The following is a 25,219-nucleotide window of genomic DNA, read 5'->3' as shown; positions in this document are numbered from 1 at the left end:
GTAAAAATCTCACTGCACCAGGGCCTTAATGCACCACGAGCAGCAAAGATTCTCCCGATACCTCGGGACAGAACGACACCTGCACTCTGTATACCTGAGAGTGAAGGAAGTTACTGCACTGTGTCACCACCTGAGGGAATGGTGGCATCTCAGACAGCCATCCCACCTAGGCCCAGAGTCTAAAAGGGGAGCAGAAGACAATGCATTCAGATCTGGGGGTTACCTCGATGGCCAGTTGGAACTGCTCATGCTCCCTTTGCAGCTGCTCCGCCTCCGACAAAGAGCTGGCATTGACCAGGCTGGCATTGAGCATTGACTCTCCATTGCGGATCCATCCCAGAACCTAGGGAGTTTGGAGAAGCACACAGGTGAATGGCCCTCTGCAGCTTCTTCAGAGCTGTTGCCTTCCCTGTGAAGGGCTATCTTCTATTCTCTGCTAAAGAGAGGACAGAAAGGATCTGGAATGCTTATCGTCCAGGTCTTCCCAGTGTCTGCTGTCATAAGCCATGTGCTTTATGTACCAGCCTTATTCTCAGCTCCACATGTCACTTCTTCCCTGCATCACCCTGCTGTCCCAGTGTCCCCACCAAATCAACATTGTTTCATCTGACTGTATTTTATGCATGTCTAAAGGTCTTTTAGAGCAGAGAATGATATAATTAAATTCCAATTGTTGGCATCTTTTTCTTTCTCTTTTATTTATTGAAATAAATACAGTATTATTTTGATCATATTCTTTCCCCTTCCCCGACTCTTTTTTCCTTGTTTTTAAAGGGTCCAGTTTAAATAACTACTTCTTGAATTTGCCCTTACCCCTCTGTTAGAAACAATCTTTCCTTCCTCCAGTATGACTGTGCCACCTTGTATCACTTTAATGTGGCTTCCACAGAATGACTTTTCCGTTATTTTAACCTATACTTACCTCCCTCTTAAAAATGTGAACTCCCCAAAGTCTAGAGCAATCTTCTAATCAAATTCTAATCTCACACAGTTCCCATAATAACTGCTGCCTAGCAATGTTTTGAAAGTAATGAAGATTACCCAAGTCACATGTGAGCATCAGATCCTTACTGCCTCCGCCTTATATAACAAGAGCATATAAGCTTGAGAGAGCCAACAGCTCCAAGGAAGGAAAGAAAGTAAGAAAAAGTCACACAACAGATAATCTTCAAAGGGAAAGCAAAGTATAACCGAATTAAATTACCCAGTGGTCTGAATACAACTCTTAGGCTTCCTAATAAGTACAGAGGGTGGGGCGGAAGACACCTGAAGTGGGGAGTACCAGGAGAGAGGAAGTCGAGAGCCTTCTAGGGTCTAGAAACATTGCAATGATCAGGACAAGCACAAATAATCAATCCGAAGGGAAGATGTAGGTTCTGGAGCTGCCTGGTGTGTGGTCACTAGAACACTGCCAAGCATCTTCTATTCGGTGAGGAAAAAAGTTCTGGAATTTTAAAATCAGTAAATAGCATCCATGTGTCATTCCTTGTAAAGGAGAAGACACTGCAGCCTATTCCAGGTTTGTTCTTCAGCTCTTTACTTTCCTTCACTTTCTTGCTGAACAACTAGAAAATGCCAAGCCAGGTCTCCTGCCCTGTAACTCTCATAGGCATCTTGCAAAGTTCATTCCCAAGGAGAAACTGAGGGACGCCTTTTGTGCACTTTTGAGCAGAGATAAATCCTGCTGGAGCTGGGTGATTTGGACTGAACTGTTAACTCAAGGCCAATCCGGCAGATTGTGGATGAGATGCCAATCTGTAATTAGCTCCAGGAAATAACCGTTCCGAATGCATGTGTAAAATCCCTGTTGTCCCCAGTGGACTGTGGCTGGCTGGCTAGAGGTGCTAATGACTTTCAAAAGCTGCCTGTTAATCTGGGTACATGCATTCACAGACTGCATGGCCAAGTTCTTTGTCTCTTTGGAAAATGAAGCCCATATTGTATATTTTGAACTATGTCCCTCTACCATGTTTCACTGCTTTCTGCTTGCTTTGGAGACTCATTTGTGGGTGTCATCAAAATACCTTCTGCAAGTGTACCACAAGTCAAGGTTAGTCTAATCCTCAGGAGTCTTGATAGAATACTTTCCTCTAGTTTAAGCCACGTCAGTTGTAACTATGGTGGTGGGAACTCTTTTACCAGCATTCCCACTGAGTAACACCATGATTTGAGTATCTTCAGTAAACTGTAACATATTCTTGCTCACCTGTAATGCCAAAATGCTCTTTATAAAGGCATTCTAGAACTTTAGAGTCCTAAAGGTCTGACTTTGGGAAAATGTACCGAAGTTTATAGTCACGACTTTAATCCCGCTGACACTAAGCACTGAGTCAGTTCTGGAAGCAGAGCTGGCACAATCAACAGAAGCAGCAGCTCCTATTTTTTTCCTGAGGTCAGAAAGCCTGACTATGTACCTTCCTCGGCAAAGTCACTTAACTCCCCTGAACCCCAGTGGTCTCTTCTGCGTCTAGATAACCCCCTCTTTCCTTTTGGCAGACCAGAGCTGATGCAACGTACCAGGAAATGTTAAACCTGATGACATTTGATTGTGTTGGTGCTAGTTTTGATTTGCAGTTTGAAGCAAATATGGGTAGTGTTGTGATTCTTCAGTTATAATTCTCCCAAAAAGAAAGGTCATCTAATTGTATTCAATTATTTAAATGAACTTGTTGGCACCATTTTGATGTCAGATCAGTTTCTTGGGTTAGTATCATTATTCTTTGTACTCAGATCACTGTTGTTTTGATTTTTGTCTTTTTGAGACAGGGTTTCTCTGCTGTAGCTGTGGCTATTCTGGAACTCACTCTGTAGACCAGGCTGGCCTTGAACTCACAGAGCTCCACCTGCCTCTACCTCCCAAGTGCTGGGATTAAAAGTGTGCGCCACCACACCTGGCCCAGATCACTGTTGGTATAGCTTTTTATAATGAGGCTCTTCCTATCCTCCTGGCTTGTTAAATTTGTTAGTTATTATCCCTTGAGCATCCAAGTGTTCACTAGGTGGTAGCAGAAATATTGTAACTAAAATGAGAAAATATTGGTTCTATTTGTGTCCAGCGGTGATTTTGGAGACATCATTTAATCAAAGGTCAGTGTTCTCACCTGTAAAATGTGTACGTTTTCCTTCACTGAACAAAAAGGCTAGGCTAAAAATAAAACCCATAAGGTAAAAGCATATTTTTCAAACCATAATAGTAAGATTTCACACTGATCAGCACAGTAACAATTTACTTAGTGGGCTAGTGTTGTGGATGTAAAATGTCTTCTACAGGCTTGTGAGTGTGAACACTTAGTTCCAAGATGGTTCCCGCCACAGCGTTCGGGAGGAGGTGGCTTATGGAGTGGGTAGTCCTCAAGGCTTTAAACAGTGACCCACTTTTCATTCACTATTAGTATCCTGAGTGCGGATGCTTCTGACAGCATGCCTTTTCTGCCTGCTGCCACATCCTTCCCACCATGACAGACTGCATCTTCCTAGAACTGTAGACCAGGAGAAACCCTTCCTCTTGCAAGTAGCTCTTGCCAGTATATTTTATCATGGCAAGGAGAAAGTATCTGAGACTTTAGTGGCCATAGATATCTTTATCTATTTCCTGCTCCAACATTTTATACTTCTTTAAAACCCAAAGATCATCCCTGCAACCATAGGGTTTCAGAAAGAAACTAAATATGTAGTCGCTGGAGACTGGGAAGAAAACTTCTCTTTGGGAATGGAAGGACTAGACCAAGAATTCAGCATAGTCTTTCTTTGCTTTGTGAGAGAGCTAAAAATACAGACCTGTTATTTCCCCAGGTCAAAGGGAGCTCAGATAAGTCAAAACCAGGAGAAGACAATGGCCATCTGCAAATGAGGATGCCCGGAGCTGGGCAGCCCAGAGGACTGGTTCTCTTGTAGGTTGGTGAAACGGCCAACAGACGACCGTTCTCCAGCTCGTACCTACCAGAAAGCTGTTCTCAAGGAAACCGACTGGATTGTTGCTGTAGATGACCTCTCTTGAGGTACAGTTAGTTCTGCAACTCCAACCACAAAATAAATTCTTGGCTCCTTAGATGTCTACCTTCAGAAGTCCTTAGTTCTGAAAGTTCATGAGGTTGTATGTGTTCATCATTTATGGTTTTATAGACTGTGTCCATATTCCTTATGCCTCCTTAATTATCTCCGTTTGGAAACAATGTCCTTTTGTTCCTCTCACTGGACACCGTCCCAGTTCCTTACGAACCCTGATACTCAGTTATCAAAACTGAACATGGTATTCTTCACAGAAGTATAAGGGCAAGCTAACTTTTTTTTCTGAGTGTCTACCCTGATCATAAGCAAATTCTGGCCAGATTTTGGCCCAAAGAAGCGATCCAATATTTTATAAAAGCATTTTAGCTCATTTCATGTTAAATACAGTGCTGTGCAGGAATACATATGGAAATGCATTCTATTTCATACCATTAGGTCATCTACCTCCCCAAATATCATGAATTTATCTGCGTGTGAGGTCATCTTTACCACAAGTAGTAATTTTGCTGGAAGAGACAGGAGAATTCCGTGGGGCCTGGAGAGTAATCTGAGGGGCATGTGGGTGGCCTGGGAACATGGATCATGGGCTGTAATCAGCGCAGCTGTTTCCCTGGAAGGTCTGCCTTTCTTCAGAGGAGTGCATACTGCCTATCTTAGATACGTGTACTCACTAAGGAAGAAATCGATGGTGTTGTCAACTGCATTTGTGTGATTAAATGAAGATAAATTTCAGTCTAATGTCTATGAATTCTTCATTCTTCAAAGCTTCACCTTAATATAATTTCCAGGTAACTACACTGAAGATTATGATGGCCACGTAAAGTCAAATCTAACCTTTAATATATTAGCTCCGACAACAGAGCTATATCTATAATACACTATTGTTCTCTCTTTTTTCGGCCTCATTAATAGCACTTTAATATCTCTCTCTATGTCTCTCTCTCTCTCCTCCTCCTCCTCCTTTCCAGCCTGAATCTGAATTTAGCTTCACTGATCAATACTGACATCTAAATTAGCTCCCTTTTCCAAGTGTCAACATCTTAGAAATCAGTATTTCCTGCTCCACCAATTTCCATCAGACGCAAATGCTCCCTCTGAAACTGGACCAGATGGATCCTTGAGGAAAGAGCCCATACTGGCAGGGAAACAAACCTGATGAGCGGTGGCTTAACCAAGCGGCAGAGCCTGGTGCTGCCAAGGACTGCCATCCTTAGAGTAGGCCGCTGTGGGTTTCTTGAGAGTCAGATGGACGTTCATTCTTTTTTGTTTGATTTTGTTTTTGAGGAGGGTTTCTCTGTATATCCCTGGCTGTCCTGGAACTCTCTCTGTGGACTAGACTGGCCTTGAACTCAGAGACCTACCTGCCTCTGCCTCTTAAGAACATTCATCATGCAGATTTGAACTACGATTTCCCCTTAGGGGTTATCCGTGCCATACTTCTGAGAGATACCTGCATCTGTCCTCTCATTCATGAGATTATGAATGGGAATACATACAGATATCAGTCTATTGATCCTGGAACAGTATATAAATCCAAAACCAAAACTTTCGGGATTTCTTCAAAGTCCAACAGGAATGCTCCGCTCTCCACTTGACTTGAAAGTTCCTTCCTGTCAGCTGCTGCTCATGAAAATGACCAGGTATGGGCACATGGGAAGACTCTGACATGCTGCAGCCCTGCTGACCTCAAGCAGAGCCACTCTCTGTGAAACCTAGGCTACCCCTGAGCCTAGACTACCCCTACCCATCTTCTTAGACATGGTGAGGCCACGGAAGCCCGACTGCGCTCTACTGCTGGCTCCTTCTACAGCTTCTGCATGTGCAGGGTGGCGGTGGGGCTCTGTGGAAGAAAACCCTGGATTTTGGAGGCGCAAGTTCTAGCTGACCTCTCCAAAGGCCTCTGCTGGGCTTTCATCCTCCAGAACCTCAGGTTTCTCATTTGCAGACAATACTTTTCCACAAGGGCTCACTTGCAAAAAGGTGGATCTTTCTTTGTCTTCCATATGAAAATAATGTGCCTACCATGACTGTTAAGAGTGTTAAAATCTATACGCATGTTACTGTTCTCCGTATGAGTAACAAGTGGGGCCCTCGTATGACTAGGGTGAGAGAGTCTGGGTGGCTCAGTGACCAAGACAGGTGTGTGACTCCTAGGTCCTCAGTGCACAAGTGTGTAAGCTCCTGCTGAGTGTTGACTGGAACCGAGAGGGAGTGGAGATCATTTCCCCCAACACAACAACCTTGTAACAAGTGTGACACACGCATCAGCCAAGGCCATCCTAAATGTAAGCAACCGAGCGATAGTTAAATGAGATGACATGTTTATGCCAACTTAGTTGATTTTAATCTAAGCTCCAGTCACCACTGTATAGAAGAAAAAACATTGAAGTGTAGAAGATGTTTCTCCATGTAGAATAATTCTGTAGGTGGAGCTTGGCCCCAAGAAGCAGGACAGTGGGTCCCTTAGAAGAGGGCGGAGCAGACAGGAGCGGTCACTGAAGTAAGGTGGCGTCTGCTCTGCAGAAAGGCATTCCTAGAACCCAAAAGGGTGGTGGTGTGCTCTTTCCTTGTTGTGACCACTGTCTGGGGGAACCTTCTAGGCTTTTGTGCTTCATCTGAGGAACAGAAATAGTGTCTGCCTCAGGGAGAAGCTGGGAATATGGCTGGACACAGAAAGGACCCACAGAAGTAGAACTCCTAATGTTCTCATTTCTTCAACCTCACTTTGTCCAAGAGAAGCCTCAGTCCACCGTTTATAATAACTGCTACTTAGTCTGCTTACGATAGCAACATTCACAACTGTGTCACTGTGTATACATCTCTGGAGGTCTTAGCAATGTCCTTGCGTAAAATGCTCAGTATGAAACTTTGTGCAGGTAAGAGCCCCCTGCCCGTAACATTAATTTTTTAATGGCAAGAAAATATTCTTGTATGAGATAAATGTATGAATTCACATGTGTGTGCATGCGTGATCGTGGCTGTGAGGGTGTGTGTGTGTGTGTGTGTGTGTGTGTAAACGTGTGTGAGCCTGATGTTTGGTATTTTTCTCAGTTTCTCTCCACTTTCCATGTAGATGCTGGGAGCTGAGCATGGGTTCTCTTCAAGAGCAATAAGTGCTCTTAACTACGGAACCGTCTCTCCAGCCACCACACTGCTTCCTGAGATAAGATCTCTTACTCTCAGCTGGACTGGTGAGCCAGTGAGTTCTAAGGATTTGCCATCTCTACTGCCCCCACCCCATCCTTGCTCTGTGGACGCACTCTGCAATGGCTGCCTTGTTTGTGGGGTCTGGGGATCCAAACTCAGTTGCCTATGTTTGTGTAACAAACACTTTACCCAATATTTCCAGTTCCTAAAAGTGTTATTTTAAGAATACTTTGGAAAAAATGATAATTGCTACTACTTGGTCATTACTTACCAATTCTGTGTCAGGAACTGGGCCAGGCACAGAGATGCCCCAAGGAGACCAACCTGGCTCAACAGTGGAGTATGTTTACTGATAAAGAATTTTTTATATCTCATTGAATATGTGACAGAATCAAGCATAGGAAAGGAGAGAATAGATTCAGTAAAGAACACCAATAATCCTCAGCAGTGTTCCTAGATTATAGGATGAGACAGGAACAATGCATTTAAAGTTTGAGCCGCTGTCCCACTGGGCCTTTGGTGACAACAATGAAGCCTGCAGGAATTAATCCAACTACTCAGCAGGCATACCTGTGGTTCTGTGCCTCCTTTCGAGAGGGCAGGTGCCAGGCTGACTCACCTGCTTGACCTCGGCCTGAAGGTGCCGCAGCTGGAGACACTGTTCCAGCCGCTTGTGAGTCTGCTCCGCACTGAGCTCCAGCTCCTGCTGCTTCTCCTGGAGAAACTCCAGCAGCTCCTGCACCTGGGCTGCCAGGTCAATGTCCTTTTCACAGATTAGCTCAATTCCTGGTTTTCAAAGAAAATAAAATGCAAGTATTTAAAAACCAGGCTGCATGGTGATGACAACATTGCCTTAATTATGTAAGAAAGCCGGACTTTGGGGGCGGCCACCACTGGCCCTCTCCCAACCGCTACAGAGCTCTTGGTGCAGCTGGACAGATCCTGCAATTAGTCCTTGCTTAGGATGCTAGGAACATACTGGCTCTTTAGAATGAATGAATCCTTTGTCCAGGAAGCGATTTTCAAAAACGACAAGACCAGTTCCTTTTCACAAACAGGAGAGAGGGCGCCGCAACTCTGGAAGACCATCCTAGGCAAGACAGTGCCTGGCGACACCTGTGTGGAGACTTAACAACACCCAGACTCTTAAGCAAACTTCTGAATCATCTCGGAAATGATAAAGCCCAATCCAAAGGACCCCGTCTCAGGAACTCCCGCCACGGGCATATTCTATTTTAACTGCTTAGATATCATTCATGGTTAGATGAAAGTAACTACTTAGGTCTCCTAAGAAATCAATGCTACCTTCCAAATAGACACAATAAATATTCCCAACAATAACACAGGGACACGGAACATTATTCATTCAGAAAATCTGCCACCTTTAAGTTTTGCCCACACATGGAGCTTGCTCATCGTTCTACTGACTCAAAGCAGTTCCAGGACAAGTCACTTGCTGATATGTGTTTCCAGGGTTTATGAACGTAGCACCCAACCCAGACAAACAGCCAGCTTGTAATGGGCATGCCAATCAGTACCCGCCAGCCAAAGGTACAGCTCTGTCCTAGTCAGCTTCCCACCTTGCCCTTTCTGTATTCCTCTCCTGACACCTTAGCACAGACTTGCTTGCTTTTTTCTCTGTCCATCCAATGGTCCCTTTACCTATCACCGGCAGGGTCCAAGGCAGCCTGCCTCAAATGGATTTCTGCTTCAGTAGGGTTACCGATAAAGCCATTTCTTTCCTTTACTGGCGGCTAGAACTTAGTGGCTTTTGCTTTGTTTTGTTTAGTTTGCAAAATCAACAGAGAATGTGTACTCGCTCTAGACCCAGTCCTGAGTTAGAATCCTGATCTTGAGCACGTCACCGTAAGCCTCAGAAGCTAGGATTTCCCACAGCTACCCACCTCCTACACATACTGCACGACTAGACGAGACAATGCACATTAGGTGTCTGTTACCTACACATGTGGCTATGGTGTACATGTCACACACACACCGCCAATGTAGAACAATGTTTACACAAGTATAGCCCCGACCTCTAGTTCCAGGTATTTGCTAGTCCGGTCTCTAACCTCGGACTTCCAATCTTCTTACACACATACATCTTGGTTCCTGCCCAGGATGCAAACTGTGGCCCATGCTGTTCATGATTGATTGTCTACTTATTGAAGGGTTCGGCCTAGCCCTGGTTCCTAGCCCCGGGGTAATTCTAACTCGGGACTGCCCATCAGTTCTGATCCTTTACTCTACCTGGCCAAATAGCCTCAGAGTTCAGCCTACATCTTTTCTCTGGTTTTTCATCTTGCAGTCTCTGACCCAAAGCAGTTGTGGTCTTGATGCTTACTTACATCATGCGTGAGATTCAGAAGACTAGGGACCCAATCAATAATGGGGTTTAAGTTAAAATCCCAGCAGCTAAGCTCCCAAAGCAGCACACCAAACTCAACATATGGCCGCCTACAACATCAATCTTCTTTGGGAGATGCCTCCATTATCCTGGCATGCCACCAGAAACCCATCCTTGCCACCCACACACCGGCATCTGCATCTGGGAAGCACAAGGCATGTCTGCCCACACGGGGGAAAATTCATTTCTGGAGGCAAAAATAGTGTTTTATATAAGGACAATATGGGAGAGTGGGAAAAAATATTTTTTGGTGTTACATGATAATAATTTCAGTATCTTTTCATGTTTATTTTTTTTCTGTGAGTTTCATAATTCCAAGTCCCTGCTCCTGAAATATCTGTGGGAGACGGAAAAGAACGTCTTGTTCTTTTGGCAGCCAACCCCCTCTGGTTGCTATTTTCAGTTACCAGAGGGGTGCGGCAGGTAGAACATCTCCTGGGATGGAATAGAAAGAAGAATCAGAGCTATTTCTACTCCTCGTGCCTCGGCAGGCGAGCGGGGATGACCTCCGACCCTACGCTGACTTCCTGCAAATGCAATTTCAGCTCCATCTCTGCTTCACTGAAGTTACAGTGTGGCTCTGTTCCAGCTCATCTTTGCTCCGTTGCATCTCTAGTCTTCAATATACTGGGCTTCCTCTTTCTTTGGGAGGCAGGGGGCTGAACCCTATCTCTCTCAACACATGTGAATGGCTGCTCCAAGTCAGTAACTCAGCAGGGATGCTTGCTCAGCATGTCACTGAGAACCAGTACCCCAAGACCCAAGCTGTGCAATTCTGCTTGTGTGTTGCGGTCTTACGTGATGAATGCAGGGAATGCAAGGGGTAAAAGAATGCTGGCCGAACCTCCACATCCTCAGTTACAGGTGGAGCAAAGGGAGGAACATAAGGGCTTATCCTCATCACACCCAGAGGAGCCCATTCCATACTCTTCCTTCCCCTGCTCTCACTGATGTGAGTCCAGCTAAAGCCAGTTGGTGACTGGAAAGTATCCAGATGTTCCCTGAGTAGACTTTGTCCTTCTTGTCAACAATGCCCTCAATTTAATGCTAGACCTAGTTGTCCTGCCTAGGGGTTCAGTAATAATGCAGAAAGATAAGATTTATTTATTCATTTTGGTCATCAAGGAGTGGATATATTTGTCTTTAATTTTATTTTTTCTTTTAAGATTTCTTTTCAATGTCCCCCTACAGGGACCTGAACCAATCGGCCCTCAAAGGTGACTTCTTAGACTGTGCTCATCTCGTGACTGGATTGTAGGCTCTATAATGCCAGGGCCAAGTTTGTTCTGCTCATCACTGCCTCTTCTGCTTGTGTACTCGGCTCATATGACTCATGCCCAGCTCTGGCCAGTGAGTAATCAGGCCTCTTTAGGGACGAAGTAGATTTGTGTAGCATGTGGAGAACTCTGAGTAGTGTCAGACTTAGGTTTGAAGCTATGCTCTGAAACTTTTTAATGGGAACAGTTTGGGCTGTGTACCCTGTCCCAAGCCTTGCTTTCCTCATCTGTGCAATGGGAATCATAGCTAAAGACTACCACAAGGACTAGGTACAGTATATATGGTGTCTGGCACTTCTGTCAGCTCCAAATACTCATTTTCCACCGTGACCTTTTTACTTGAGGGATATTAATGAGAATATAGTGCTGATTACTGAGGGGACTGCTAAGTAGTTTATAAATAAAAAATCTAATGATGGGCATTCATGTACTTGCTCAATGTATATTGCTATAAACTATGGTGTTTTGACGGTTACTAGATTAATACTTTCACCATGGTTCACACTGGGTTCGCCTGGAGAGCCCTTGAAAACCACCATGTCCCGTGAACACCACAGGCCTAGAATCTCTGGCTGGCTGGAACTTGGCCATTAGATATTCATAAAGGCCCCGAGGAAAGGCTAACGACAATCAGGGTTCATAACCACTAGACAGGATGACAGCAGGTGTAGCCCAAGAAGCAGACATTTTCATTCTATACCCAGTTTAGAGCACTCTGCATTCATGCTCAAGGTCACGGCTAATCACAAGTGGCTCTCTATAGCATGGTACTATCTTACCATTACTTTTGTGCAGCTAGAATTGGACCCAGGACTGTGCACGAGGCAAGTGTTCTGCCACCGAGTGACAATCCCAGCCTCTACTACCACTTTAATTTTCTCAAGAAAAGAGACAACTCTGTTATGGGCCAGAGTTGGGCATCCCTGGCTATACCACCAGACCCAGAAGGCTCTCAGCTGTTTCTGTTCTTACAGAACATGTTTGCCTCAGCTAGAAGACATCTTCTCTTCCATCCACCCCAGCCACTCATCTTTCTGTGCCATTTTTCAGTCAGATTTTTAAAAAATCAGTGTTGTCAACCTCAGCACAGAAGTTTAAGGACAGTCTAAGCCCACTCCAGATCAATTAAGAATCACTCCCAGGCGGTGAAGCCCAGACACCGGTATTTTAAAAGTGTTCTCCAGGTGACTCTCAGTGGGTGGATCTGTTGTGCACTACTGGCTTCTGTTAAGGTTCTTTTCCTTTCTTCTCAGCTCCAATAGTTCCCATCCCCGCTAAACCTAGAGTAGCTTTCATTCTGAGAAAGAACAGGCTTTGCATTTCCTTCCATTTATGGCACAGAGAAAATTACTTGTGGCCTATTATTTTTGCCTTCTTTTGTCCCACCCACACCAACGTTCATTCTTGTTTAATTTAGCAAATGTCATCATTGAGTATTTGCTATGAATAAGACATAACCACTGTGCTAGAAGCTGCTGTGTGGAAAGACCTCACTCACGTTGCTGAAGAAGCTACTGGAAACCAAGTGAACCCAACAGGATGCTCTGTGGGCTAGAATGCAAGCATGCCACTGGATACGTCGTGCCTCACTGGACCACTTCCACGCTCTTGTATGACCTCACCACATCCTCACCAAGACCACATGTTGTATATCACTTTTCCTCAGAGAAAGGCGAGGCTTTGGGGAGATTGGATGACATGTTCTGGGACACACAGGTGGGAAGAATGACTGGCATTCACCCCCGTACTTCCTCTCATATTTGCATTCTTAGCCTGCATGCTCCAGGAGGCTCTTCACAAGCACAATTTAAGTACATATTTACATTAGATCCTGGTGGTGCAGACATGTAATCCCTGAGATTTAGGAGGCAGAGACAAGAGAATAGCAGGTGTAAGACCTGCCTGGGCTACAGAGTGAGTTAAAGGACAGCCCATGCAACTTAGTAAAAACTGGTCTCCAAATAAAAAGTTAAAACTTAAAAGAGACAGAGGTGGAATGCTTCCCTAGCAAGTGTGAGGTCATAGGTTCAAGTCTCACTACCACCAACAGAATGTTCAACTGCTGAGCTGATATTCCCAGTAGGAGCAACCAACTCAAGGCATTACTGGCACAGACGACAAGGATATTTGTGTGTGTGTGTACATATGCTTAAGTCTATATATACAGTAATGTATGTGTGTACCTGTACCATGTGTGCGTGCATGCTTGGAGGCTGTACATTAATACTGATTGTCTTCCTCTATCATTTTCCCTCCTATCTTTTGAGAAGGCTCTCTTCATTGAACCTGGGGCTCACTGATGGCCTTGATGGGCCAGAAAGTGAACTATGGGAACACGCCTGCCTCCCTGTCTCCCCTGCTCCTTTCATGGTTAGGATCACAAAAGTGTGCCACTGTGTCCAGGTCCTCATGCTTCTGTGTCAAGTGCTTTAACCACTGGGCCCTCTCTTTAACCCTCCACAAATAATTTTCCAAACCTAAAAATGTGACATAAAAGGGGGGCTTGATACTTTCAACCACAAAAGCAACAAGTCTATAAGTCATGACGTTCTTGTCTTAGGACTAAGGTCAAATGTCATAGTTGGCTGGATACAGGACCTGGGTAAAAATCAGTATGGCAGGAGGCTGAACTATGGCAAACGGGAACTGGAAGGGATTTGTAAATCAAGTCCATATGCCAGACTAAACAGAGAGACTGAGGTCTAACGAAGAAGGAACAGAATGTCCACAGACAGACTGCTCTTGGGCAGCAGAACTGGACTTGGAATTCAGAGAGCATGTTTTCCTAACAGCAAATCTACCACCACCCAACCTGAGGGTCAAGCAGACAGAGCTACAAGAGGAAAGAGTGGGAGCTGACTGGGATATTTTTCCTGTTTCCCCAACTCCCAAAGTGATGCTGACTCATATCAAGGCTTTTGCGTTGGGTAGTACTGGAGGCTTCCAGAAAACCTGACTCAATGCTATGAACATCACACCTGAAAATAAGCACATGCAAATTCTTTTTTTTTAGAGCAGGCTGGTCTCGAACTCACAGAGATCCCCCTGCCTCTGCCTCCCGGGTGCTGGGATTAAAGGCGTGTGCCACCACTGCCCAGCCACATGCAAATTCTTTAGTTCCATGAATGAGTAAAAATAATCAGGTATAAACCTTCATTAATGCAGCAGGAAGGGAGAAAAGTCTTAATTTTGATCATTGTCCTTATTTTCTGGTACAATTGTTTATTTTTACCTTTACTCAAAATTCATTCTCAGACCTTTATCTCTGAAATCCTGCATTCCTTAGTGGAGTCCCGCTCTGGGTCCACCGTTCCTCACACCTCCCCCCAGGTCCAGAGTGACCCTGACCTGTTGTGTGCTCAGAGTGGCCCAGATGCTTCTCTGCAGGGAGGAGCGAAGACAGACAGTGAGCCTTCATAAAACCCAAGGATCCCTTTCCCTTTATGTCTCTCAGGCTCTGCCAGACTGAGCAGCTAGCTATGGCAGGCGGAGGGGAGCAGGCAGTCTCAGTGGAGAGGGCTGAGGAGGCCAACCAAACCTCTTTCAGCAAAGCTCTGATCTAGAACAGGATATTGTGGGGGTGGGTGGCCCATCTGCCTGGGGGTACTGTCACCCACTCAGCCCTCCTGCTTCAGATGGATGCCAAGCACAGCCAACCTCCAGTCACAAGCAGTCCTCAGAGACTGCCAGCTCCCAGCAGTCTTTCGGGTACCATGGGTATTTGGATCCGGGGATAGGAGTTGGCTTGCTGAAGGTCACATCGGTACACACCTCCATTTGAGGAACCATGCAGAAAGATGAAGGACAAGCATCTAGCTTGCTCTGCCCAGCCTCTCTTCTAGTTACCGTGTACCTCTGGTCTTCCATCACAGCTAGATGGCCAGCTGTAGAGAGCACCATAAAGGGAGCTGTAGGGGTAAACCAACCCCTGAGCACAGATGAGGGACCACCACCGTGCCTTCCTCTCCCTGCATCTCAAATGTCAACGGACATCCGATCTACTGGGAGATTCTGTTAGCACGGAGACTCAGACTTGCATTCACAAACATCTGTCTGAACGGGAGTCTGAGCACCGCCGTTCTGAGAAGTCCCCAGGCCGACTGCGAGTGGACAGCCCTTCTTCGTGGGCTGTACGCATAGTGAGCTGTGTCTCACAGACAACTGCATCCTGTTTATGACACAGATGGAAATTCATGGAGTAATTTTGGTGGCAAAAGTGAACAGAACTCACGAGGCTCTCCCTGCTTTGGTCTAAAGTGATGTTCATTGGAATGGCATACAATGCTTGCTTTTCAGACTGCTAAAGTAAATATAATATTGGAAAGTTCAGCCGGACTTTCAGGTGCCCTCTGACTGTCTCATGGTAATGTTCTCCACCAGCAGGTGTGTAGCCCAACTGTGTTTTAAAGACATGATAGGCTCAGTCCAGCTGCTCCGACCTGGATAGCAAGGAACATGACAACAGGCCACGGGTAGGGATGGAGAGGTGGCAGAAGACCGGCATTGCACAGTTCTGAGAAAAGATGAGTGCTCTCCTTTGCTCTGGACCACCTGTCTCCCCAAAATTCTTTGCCATGCTCTAGTCCCAGAAAATGGAATCACATGTTTATTGCATATGTTTTGAATAACATTTCTTGAAGAGAAAAAGCCCCAAATAATGTCATGATTTCCCAAGAAGTGATAAAATGACACAATCTTCCGGAAACTTTTATCAGCACTACTTAAACTCATCTACAGATCAGTCATTAAAAATAACAGAACTCAAGGATTCTGGGAAGTATCAGGCAGAGATCAAGTTAGCAGAAGGAGCCAGGACTGAGGCATCAGTGGCAGAATGGCATAGGAGCTCACTACCCCCGCACTGCATCAGTGGTAGAATGGCATAGGAACTCACTAACCCCCCATGGCATCAGTGGCAGAGTCACATAGGAGCTCACTACCCTCCGTCCATGGCATCAGTGGCAGAGTGGCATAGGAGCTCCTACCCTCCGTCCATGGCATCAGTGGCAGAGTGGCATAGGAGCTCCTACCCTCCGTCCATGGCATCAGTGGCAGAGTGGCATAGGAGCTCCTACCCTCCGTCCATGGCATCAGTGGCAGAGTGGCATAGGAGCTCCTACCCACCACAGCACAACTCTATGCGTCTCAAACTTCTCTTGGTTTGCTTCTTAACTACCACTTTTAAAAACTTGCACTAATTCCCACCACTGATTCTTCCACTCTCTCCTGAGAACCCAGAGACTTTGGCTCTAGTCTCACCTTTCCCACAGCCTAACCTGGACAGCCTTGCATAAGTTACTTCAGCTCTTATGACTCTGTTTCCTCTTTAAAACAGAGGCCAATTTTTATACTCTTTGTATCTGTAGGTATAAATTCAGAAGACCTTTGCTTCCATTGTCACTTCTGCCAAGAGAACAAGAAGCCACTCACCTGAGGCCTGCACCTCCATGATATACTGGTGCAGGTCCTGGCCCTGCTGGATGACCTCAAAGGTCATGTTGTTCATGGCCAGCTTCCGCTCCGTGTGGCGCTGTAGCCGCTGTTCTGCCAGGGTCAGATCCTCCGTGTTGAAGTCATTCATCTGCCGGAGCAAGTCCTCATTCCACGCATCCAGCTCTGCTGTCACCTGGGAGAAGCATCATCATCAGACAGCGCTTGCTGGGCCCAAAAGAGGCTGCTAGGCTGCAGCTCTTGGCTGAAAGCCTTACCAACTAACCCACCCCGGCTTTCCACTTCCCAAAGGTTTCCCCAGGGCTCAATGTCTATAGCAACAGGAAATGAATGGCTGCAAGCATCTGTGCACTGAATTATGGTTTATAAAGTTTTGACATATTCATCTCATTGTGACCCTCACAGTGGCCCAGCAAGGCTAGTGGTATGACAGTCTCTTGCTTCACTCAGAGAGATGGAGTAGCGTGGCTGAAGTTTGCCTTGATAGCGACAGAGCCGTCCAGTTCTCCCATCTGCAAAGACTTTCCCCATCATCTCACAACTGTTATTATAAAATATTTCATAGTCAAAGAAACCTATAGAGCTAGGTAGTTAGTGTACTCCAAAGCCAAAATTGGGGGCTAGAGAAGCCTAGGGAAGGGCTCAGGGTCTCATCATCAGTTAAGGGGCTAGTGATTATCAAAGTCCAGGTTTCCCTTCTGGTTACTGTGTACCATTATGCTGAATTCTCTCTCTTCATTACAAATGCTGAGAGCTGAAAAGTGTGACCAAATCAAAAGTTTACACATAACATTCCATTCTCAAACTGCGGGTCACAACCCTTTTGCGGGGAGTTGAGTGACTCTTTTATAGGGGTCATCTAAGACCATTAGAAAACACTGATATTATATTATGATCCATACCAGTAGCCAAATTAGAGTCATGAAATAGCAATGAGAATAATTTTATAGCTCAGGATCACTACATGAGGAACTGTATTAAAGGGTTACAGTGTTAGAAAGCCTGAGAACTACTGCTCTAGAAAAACTCAACAGATTATAATCTACTGAAAGCAGTAGTGATGCTAACGAAGTCTTGGGCATGTAACAGATAAAAGCATTGCCCTGGCGTGGATTGGCTAATTGTTCATTCTCTATACCTTAACTCAAGCGACTGCACCCACTCTGCCTTCAGTTCTCTGCTAACGAAGACCTCGCCCTCCCCACTCTTTAGTCTCTGCAGTAAATCATACAGAAGGACTTCCAAAGCACTGGGTTACATTATTCCATGAATCAAAGTTTCCATGGCGTCTTCTTGTGTCATACCCACAACCAGTGAAGGAAAGCATGTGTGTGGCCATCTTTTCTGAGGAGTGGGAACGGAAGTCTCTCTGGGTCACACATTTGCAGCATGGCCCAGTCTAAGTGCATGTCTGGAGCTTCAGTTTAGTGGTTTCCATTACACTGGGTCACATCCTAGCTGACAGGTGACATCATCATTATAGTGACCAAACGCACATTGCTCTAAAGGCATCAGAGGGTACCAGGAAGTAGAAGCTAACTAGAAGCAAAAGCAGTGCTGCTGAATCACAAGCTATGGCCATGCAGACTGGATTGGGAGAGCAAAGCAGTCCTTTGCAAGGGGCTGCTTGTCTGGGCCATGGGATTCCATTTGTTGTCTAAGGGTAAGATCTTCCTTATAGCAAAACAGAAGCAGACAAAAGCACAGCAGCTGGCTTTGAAGTGGCGTCGCAGGGACTGAAGAATTCCTCCCTGAGTGCTCTGGTTCCCACCTCATGCCCCAGATCTTTTCAGTAGGAAAACAGATTTCTGTTGGACCCTTATCTTTGAGGAACACTTTACTTTCTAACTGCAGTTAGGGGTTAAACGGAGAATAAGAGACACCTCATTTTATAATTCATAGAATAGACATGCTGCTATAAATGCTGCTAGAAGTCGGCTTTTGCTTCCTATATTTTAAAAAGTTAGAGTATAATTCACATGAAGTGCACATATTTTGAGCACTCAGTTCTGAGAGTTTTGACAATTTCATACATTTGGATGGATAATCATCACCCAAAGTAAAACACAGACCCATCACCTCAGGGAGCTCATTTTTGGCCATTTCCTTGTGCCCCCGCCCCCTTGCACGAGGAAGCACTTTCAGAGTTCTGTCGGGCACAGAGCTGTCTATTCTTGGATTTTCCATGGCTGAAATCAGAGAGCACACACTTTCTCTCTGGCCTTGTGTTCAGCATGCTACTTTATGTACGTCAGTGCTGTATCCGTCATTGACGCCTCGCTGGAAATGAATGGAATCCATTACCCAGATGGTTCGCAACTTATGTATTCTCTCTCCTGCCGACCAGAGTGTGTTGCTACTGTGAGTAAGGCTGATGTGTGAAGTCTCACACCACTCCGTTGTGGGCATAGCTTTTCACTGCTTTTAAATGGAATGGGTTCATGCTTCCAAGCAAGCAGCGGTGTTCGTCAAGGGGATTATAGCATTTGATGGCCCCAGTAACAATGCACGGAAGTTCCAGGTGCCTAGCGCCCTCACCATCTTCTGTCACTATGGTCTGTTTAATCTTATTGACACTACCACATGGGAAGTGATAGCTCACTGCCGTTGTAAAATGTACTTGTGGCTATTGATATGGATAATATTTTATATGCTTTGCTGACTATTTTACATCTACCTTTATAACGAGTTTTTTTTTCTGTCAGTGTTTGTTTTTTGAGACAGAATGTTGCCATGTAGCCAAGGCTAGTCCTAAACTGAAAATCATCCACCTCACCCTACATGCTGGGATTCCAGCAGTATAACCACCACATCCAGCTGGTAGCTCATCTTTGGATTATATATTTGTAAGTTTCCTTAATATGTTTGAATATAAATTCTTTATGAGACAACCTACTGAAATAGGCAAAACCATAACTTTAGGTCTGGTCCTTGCCTGGAAATATAGGAAATCAGACTGAAACTAAAAGCAAGGTGTGAAGGGAGGGTCTGGGCCTGCTTTTTATTTCAGTTTCAACTTTTGCTTTGTTTCTATAAAATTGATCCTACAAATAGGTCTTTCTGTCACAAGAAGATTCCAGATGGGGCCCAAGGCCAGGAATCTTTGTACAAGCTGGTGGTGGGGTCAGAAGGCTTCAGATGGGAAGAAGAGGCTCAGAGGTCTGGCACCCTGGGACTACTTCCTAAACAAAGGTGTTATCTAGTGTTTCCACACTCTGCCTCCTCTCTTCTTACCCCTCCACCCTCTTCTATTGACAAAGGCAGGCTGACGCTGAAGGCCACTGTGTGGCCTGAAGGAGGAGGGGTGTCAGCGCCCGCTGTTGAACATCTGACGTCAGGGCTACTTCCCTGGCCTGTGGCTCTTCTGCTGGCAGCTGATTCATTCCTTTTCCTAGTTTCCTGAAACATAGTCAGCCAGAGTGCTCAGTCTGACCTGTACATATTCAACGTTTCCTGGGGGATGAAATTAGTCTCTTTCAGGAGTATTTTATGTCCTCAAGGAACACCCTTTTACTGGTTTCTTTTCCACTTCTTTCTAGGGTCCATGGTTGGCATACAACAGGGGCTAATTTTGTTCTTTTGCTTCTAATTTTCTCCTTATCTCACTGCTAACGAGCAAGGCTGCATCCCACCAGTACATTACGGTCTTCTGTGGTTTCTTGCTGGTCCTGAGAGTGAGCTCAGCCTAACCATCACCTGGGTACCACAGATCTGAAACACCTTTGATCCTGAGAGTGGCTCAGCCCCGTCATCACCCAGGTACCACAGCTCAGCCTAACCATCACCCAGGTACCACAGCTCAGCTCCACCATCACCCAGGTACCACAGCTCAGCTCCACCATCACCCGGGTACCACAGCTCAGCCCCACTATCACCCGGGTACCATAGCTCAGACCCACCATCACCCGGGTACCACAACTCAGTCCCACCATCACCTGGGTACCACAGCTCAGTCCCACCATCACCTGGGTACCACAACTCAGCCCCACTATCACCCAGGTACCATAGCTCAGGCCCACCATCACCTGGGTACCACAGTTCAGCCCCACTATCACCTGGGTACCACAGCTCAGCTCCACCATCACCCGGATACCACAACTCAGTCCCACCATCACCTGGGTACCACAGCTCAGTCCCACCATCACCTGGGTACCACAGCTCAGCTCCACCATCACCTGGGTACCACAGCTCAGCTCCACCATCACCTGGGTACCACAGTTCAGCCCCACTATCACCTGGGTACCACAGCTCAGCTCCACCATCACCTGGGTACCACAGCTCTGAAATGTCCTCGTTAGCCTCCCAATCTACTCAAGTAAGTTTCTGATCACTCTTCAGAACACACCCTACACTTCAAAAGCTTCACATTCTGCCAGGCATAGAGGCTCACCCCAAAACTTGGGGTGGCAGAGGTGGGAGTGGGGTGTGTCTGCTCTCTCAGAGACAAGACTGAGAAGTAGAGCGTGCACTGGAAATGAACTTGGCCATTTAACTGAATTTGGAGAGGATTTGGCCAAGCTTGAAGTAGAGCCCGAACCAAACAAAACAGAGGAGACAGAAGGCTCCCAAGTGCACTCAGTTTTCAGCCGGCCTATTTTGTTGTTTTCTTCCACTCAATTAGCTCCTCATCAACTCCCAGACTGCTCAGCGACCCCCGTGGCCCTGGGGCCTCTGTCTTCTTCACTCGCTTGATTCAGAGTTTTCAGTGATGACTAAGTCCAGTGTGTGGCTGAAGAACGAGGCCTTTCCCAAGGGGCCTGAAGAAGGATGGCCTCTTTGAGAGATATTTTGGAATGAATATTGTTCTAAAGATTGTCTCTTCTAGAGATACCCAGAAGGGAATTAGATAAAAAGCTAAAACTTCATTTTTTAAAGAGAAGATAAGAAGTGAGAAAAAACTTTCCGACCAGAATAGAGTCACCAAGATCAATACTGTGCTGCTAAACAGCTGATGGACAGAAGTTATCCTGGTCCCATACAATCCTCCCCATGTGCTCCTCCCATGCTAGGTCTTCCAACGCGTTTAGGTTTGGAGAACGTGTTAACCCTCTTCCACAAGTATTTTATTCTGGACCTGTCTAAATAAAAAAAAAATTATCTTCCTCTTTTCTCCTCTTCCCTTTCTTTACTCCTTTTCTTTAAAAAATAATCATAAATCAATGTGGTGGTTTGAACGAGAATGGTCCCCATAGGCTCATATATTTAAATGCTTCATTATCATGGGACTGTTTGGGAAGGATTGGGAGGTGTGGCCTTGTTGAAGGAGGTGTGTCACTGTGGGTGGGCGCCAAGGCTTCCAAAAGCCCAGGCCATTCCCAGTTAACTCTCTCTGTCTCACGCCTGTGGATCAGGATACAGGTTCTCAGCTACAGCTCTAGTGCCAAGCGCCTGCCTCCCTGCTGTCCACCATGCTCCCGCTGCCATCTACCATGCTCCCCACTCTGATGGTCACAGATTCACCCTCTGAAATTAACTGTATTACTCTTTCTTCCACAAGTTGCCTTGGTCATGGTGTCTTAGTATGGCAATAGAAAAGTAACTATGAAAATAAGGTGTTTTGTGTTTGTTTGTTTGTTTTTTTTTTACTTGAACTTTTAAAATCAATATCTTCTTTGACTAGGTCAATAAATTAATTGTTTATTTGTTATATTGGCCAACGGAAAATAGTTAGTTTTCATTTTTTTCATTTTAAGAAATGTCATTTTAAGAATATATGTTTTTCCAACATATATTCCTCACTCATTCTGGCAGAGCTTGAGAGCTGGGCATTTTTTTTTGTCCTGGGAAAGCCACATTCTTAGCTGCAGAGTGTGTGTCTGTCCGGTGCTACTGCATCTTTACTAGGACACAAAGGCACACAGCATTGAACTTGGATGAGACCAGCTGAGCTCCAGACCTAATCGTCCATCAGGGATCTCTGCTAATCTACTGAAAACAGTGGCTTTTGGGAAGTTGTATGTCTGAATGAATACTAATAAGAGTTTTTGAATTTTTATTTTCATTTATTCTTTTGAAGGAAGATGTTAGGGGAACCTCCCAATGATTCTGATATGAGCTTAACAAAAACTTAAGCAAGTATTAAATAAATATTTTGAAGGTGGCTGACTTCACTGTGTTCATTACGTGACCCCTTTTCATAAGAATGCTTAGAAAATGCCGCCAAGAAGAAAAACTTTAAAATATGTCCTCAAATAGATCTTATTGGTGGGTGTGGGGGTTTAGTCAGTATTCAATCCTTTATAGTTTCGCAGTGTAGCAAGGCAAGAAAAGATGAAGCTAGGTGAGGCAAAGAGGTCCTTAGGCGGCATGGGCCACTGTGGCCCTGGAGGCTAACAGCTGTGTCCCTGGAGAGGTGTGCTCACTGAACACCACAGAGTCCTGATGACTTGGGCCAACGTTTCAAACATCTACAAGCTTGTCAGTGACATGTAAATTAAAGTCTCTCTATTTGCATAAGGTGTAGGACTCTGCACACACACACACACACACACACACACACACACACACACACACACACAAACCAGAAAGAATAAGGAAAAACAGGGAATGAGAAAGAGAGAGAAGCTATCGCATAAGTTAGAAAAAAAAGTCAGTATTTTAAAAGTGCCTAGCTCAGGGGAGAGAAATAGCAACACAAAGCTAGGTAAGTTAGGGCAAGAGGTCATTGAAAGTTCCCGCCTTCCATGTTATACTGGGAGACGTCAGTCCTAAGCAGGACACATTCTCACCATGGGCAAGTGAACAGGGCATGGATAGCTCGAGTCCCTTTCTCAGAGGGCAGTGAAGAACAGTGACATCCAGGGGCTATGCTTTTGTAGAAGGAACTGGGAATGCGCCTCACACAGATGAGAAATCGCTGGGTTCCGGATACAGGAGAGAACTGTGATGGACATACTCAAATATTTTCAAGAATTTGAAATGAAAAAGTTCCCCCCCCCATTGTCTAATTTTCTAGTTTTCTCAGGAGACAGATAAGAAAGAACAAAAGTAAAAATGGTCAGAGATTTTGATTCAGTAAAACAATGAAATCCTGGTTTTTCTTCTTTCTCCTCAATCCTCTTTTTTTGTGAGATCTGGAGATTTTCTAGCTGAGATTGGAAGACATCCTCTAGGGATGCCAAATTCTGGCTACCAATTGGCCTTCTCATCGGGTTTAATCTCATGGGAAAAATCCTGTTTGCAGCCCAACTGGACCAGGTGTTGCCCATTCTGTATCTCCACACACTGTACCTCCCTATCATAGACTCAGCATGCTGATGATTCTGTCCATGTGTTTCTCCCAACTTGTCCCCTCAATGTTCTGATAAATGTCCACTGAGCTGAATTTCTATGCAGGAGAATAGCCAAGAGAACAATCACATTCCAACCTAAGACATTCACATGTACACATTCAGTTATCTGAGAAGCTGAGATCAACAGTAAGTCTCCCTTCTTTGGGCAGAAGCTTCCTCATGTAATGAAAAACCTTCCCAGATTCTGCCTGATTCCCACTCATCCTCATAACTGATAACTTAGATCTGATAACTTTGAGTTGGTTGCTCTATTTCTTATTAGGGTTAATAGTTCATAGAACTTTCAAGTTCATTTAGCAATCTTTGCAATTGTGGACTGAGAGACATTTTTAAAGACTCTATCTGTGGTCCATACTTTCACAGAATTGCTTGTTTAGATTCTATTTTCTTGGTGTTATTTTGAGTACTCCTCCAAGCTGTGTATGCTTCCCTCACAGAAGGCCACAGTCTGAATAGAAGAAGTCTCCCCCTGTAAACATGCATCTATACACATTATCTGCACACATATTTTATCAGGCCGGCGAGAACTCTGCCACATTTCTCCAGAGTCTCATCAGCAGATTGGTGATCATGAGGCAGATGGCCTGTGTGGTACAGAGCAGGAGAGGGCTTCTTAGAAAAGGCAGCAGCCACAGTCAACCCCGAGAGGCTGCCCGTGGCGCGACTGTTCATTGCTGTCAGTGTTCTTCAAGTTAGTGCTCTTTTCACGCCCCCGTTAAATGGATGTATCTATCATCTAGTTTACATGAAAGCAACCCTGCATGATGACACATGGCTTAGCGGATTCCCTGCAAAGAAAATGCTGTTTGGAGATAATCCAAATCATGAAAGCAAAAGAGCGCTGAACTTTCTGCCAGCTACATTATGGGCTAAAGAGACAAAGGCAATCAAATCAGATCTGTTAAACAAGCAAAACATAATTGGAAACTATCAGAAGACTATTTGAAATCTTAAATCAAAGTACCTCATGAGAAAGTTAAACCTCATCCAAGGTTACTATAGGGTTTTGGGATTACTATAGTAACCTTGGATGAGTTTAGCCAATTACTGAACATTTTTATAATTAAAAAACTACTCTGTGTGTGTGTGTGTGTGTGTGTGTGTGTGTGTGTGTGTGTGTAGGGGGGGCTATACCTTCAAAAACATTTTATTAAAAATGTGAATAATCAAAAAAATTGAGACCACTGACTTATTTCTACTTCTAAACATATTTATTTCTGATTATTCTAATTGTAGAAAGCTTAGAAATGCAAGAAAATATCAAAGATAAAATAATTTTTCAAAGTCCTTGCCACCATGAAATACACACTATTAGCCCTTGTCTTCTGCTCTCTCCTGTCATGATGAATTCATACCAATGCCTTTCACAGAGCGGCTGAGTCTATAGGACTTCTGGGTCTCTGTCTATCATCCAAGACAAGCAGCCCAAGAAGGCATGTTAGGAATGCAGTCACATCCTGGTACCGAGCCTAACAAATCTGGGACTAGTTTCACTTCCATGGTGGGCACATTATGATCTCATTCCAGGTGATAATGTGAAAGCCACATGTGCCATCATGACTGAGCAGAAAGGGACAGGGCAACAGTTTGTGCTTTCCTAATGTTTAAGTTAATTAGCGCATCTCAGTCATCAGTGT

At 45.0% G+C, this 25,219-nt stretch overlaps 1 protein-coding gene across 25 annotated transcripts in view; it reads right to left on the bottom strand.

Annotated features, from left to right (window-relative positions):
* The window catches only part of Kalrn (kalirin RhoGEF kinase), a 598,618-nt gene that overhangs the window by 248,897 nt on the left and 324,502 nt on the right, over positions 1–25,219 (bottom strand). For all 25 annotated transcript variants that reach the window (XM_048454129.3, XM_048454132.3, XM_048454114.3 and 22 more), the window contains exons 14-16: positions 16,270–16,465; positions 7,775–7,941; positions 224–343 (exon numbers count right to left, since the gene is read on the bottom strand). In XM_048454129.3, coding sequence (XP_048310086.1) covers positions 224–343; positions 7,775–7,941; positions 16,270–16,465 — 483 coding nt within the window. The remainder of the gene's footprint in view (positions 1–223; positions 344–7,774; positions 7,942–16,269; positions 16,466–25,219) is intronic.

Source organism: Myodes glareolus, chromosome 2, assembly GCF_982192425.1.
Source record: "Myodes glareolus chromosome 2, mMyoGla1.1, whole genome shotgun sequence".
Taxonomy (NCBI): Eukaryota; Metazoa; Chordata; class Mammalia; order Rodentia; family Cricetidae; genus Myodes; species Myodes glareolus.
Note: the sequence above shows the minus strand (reverse complement) of the source record. Positions and strands in the feature narration are given on the sequence as shown.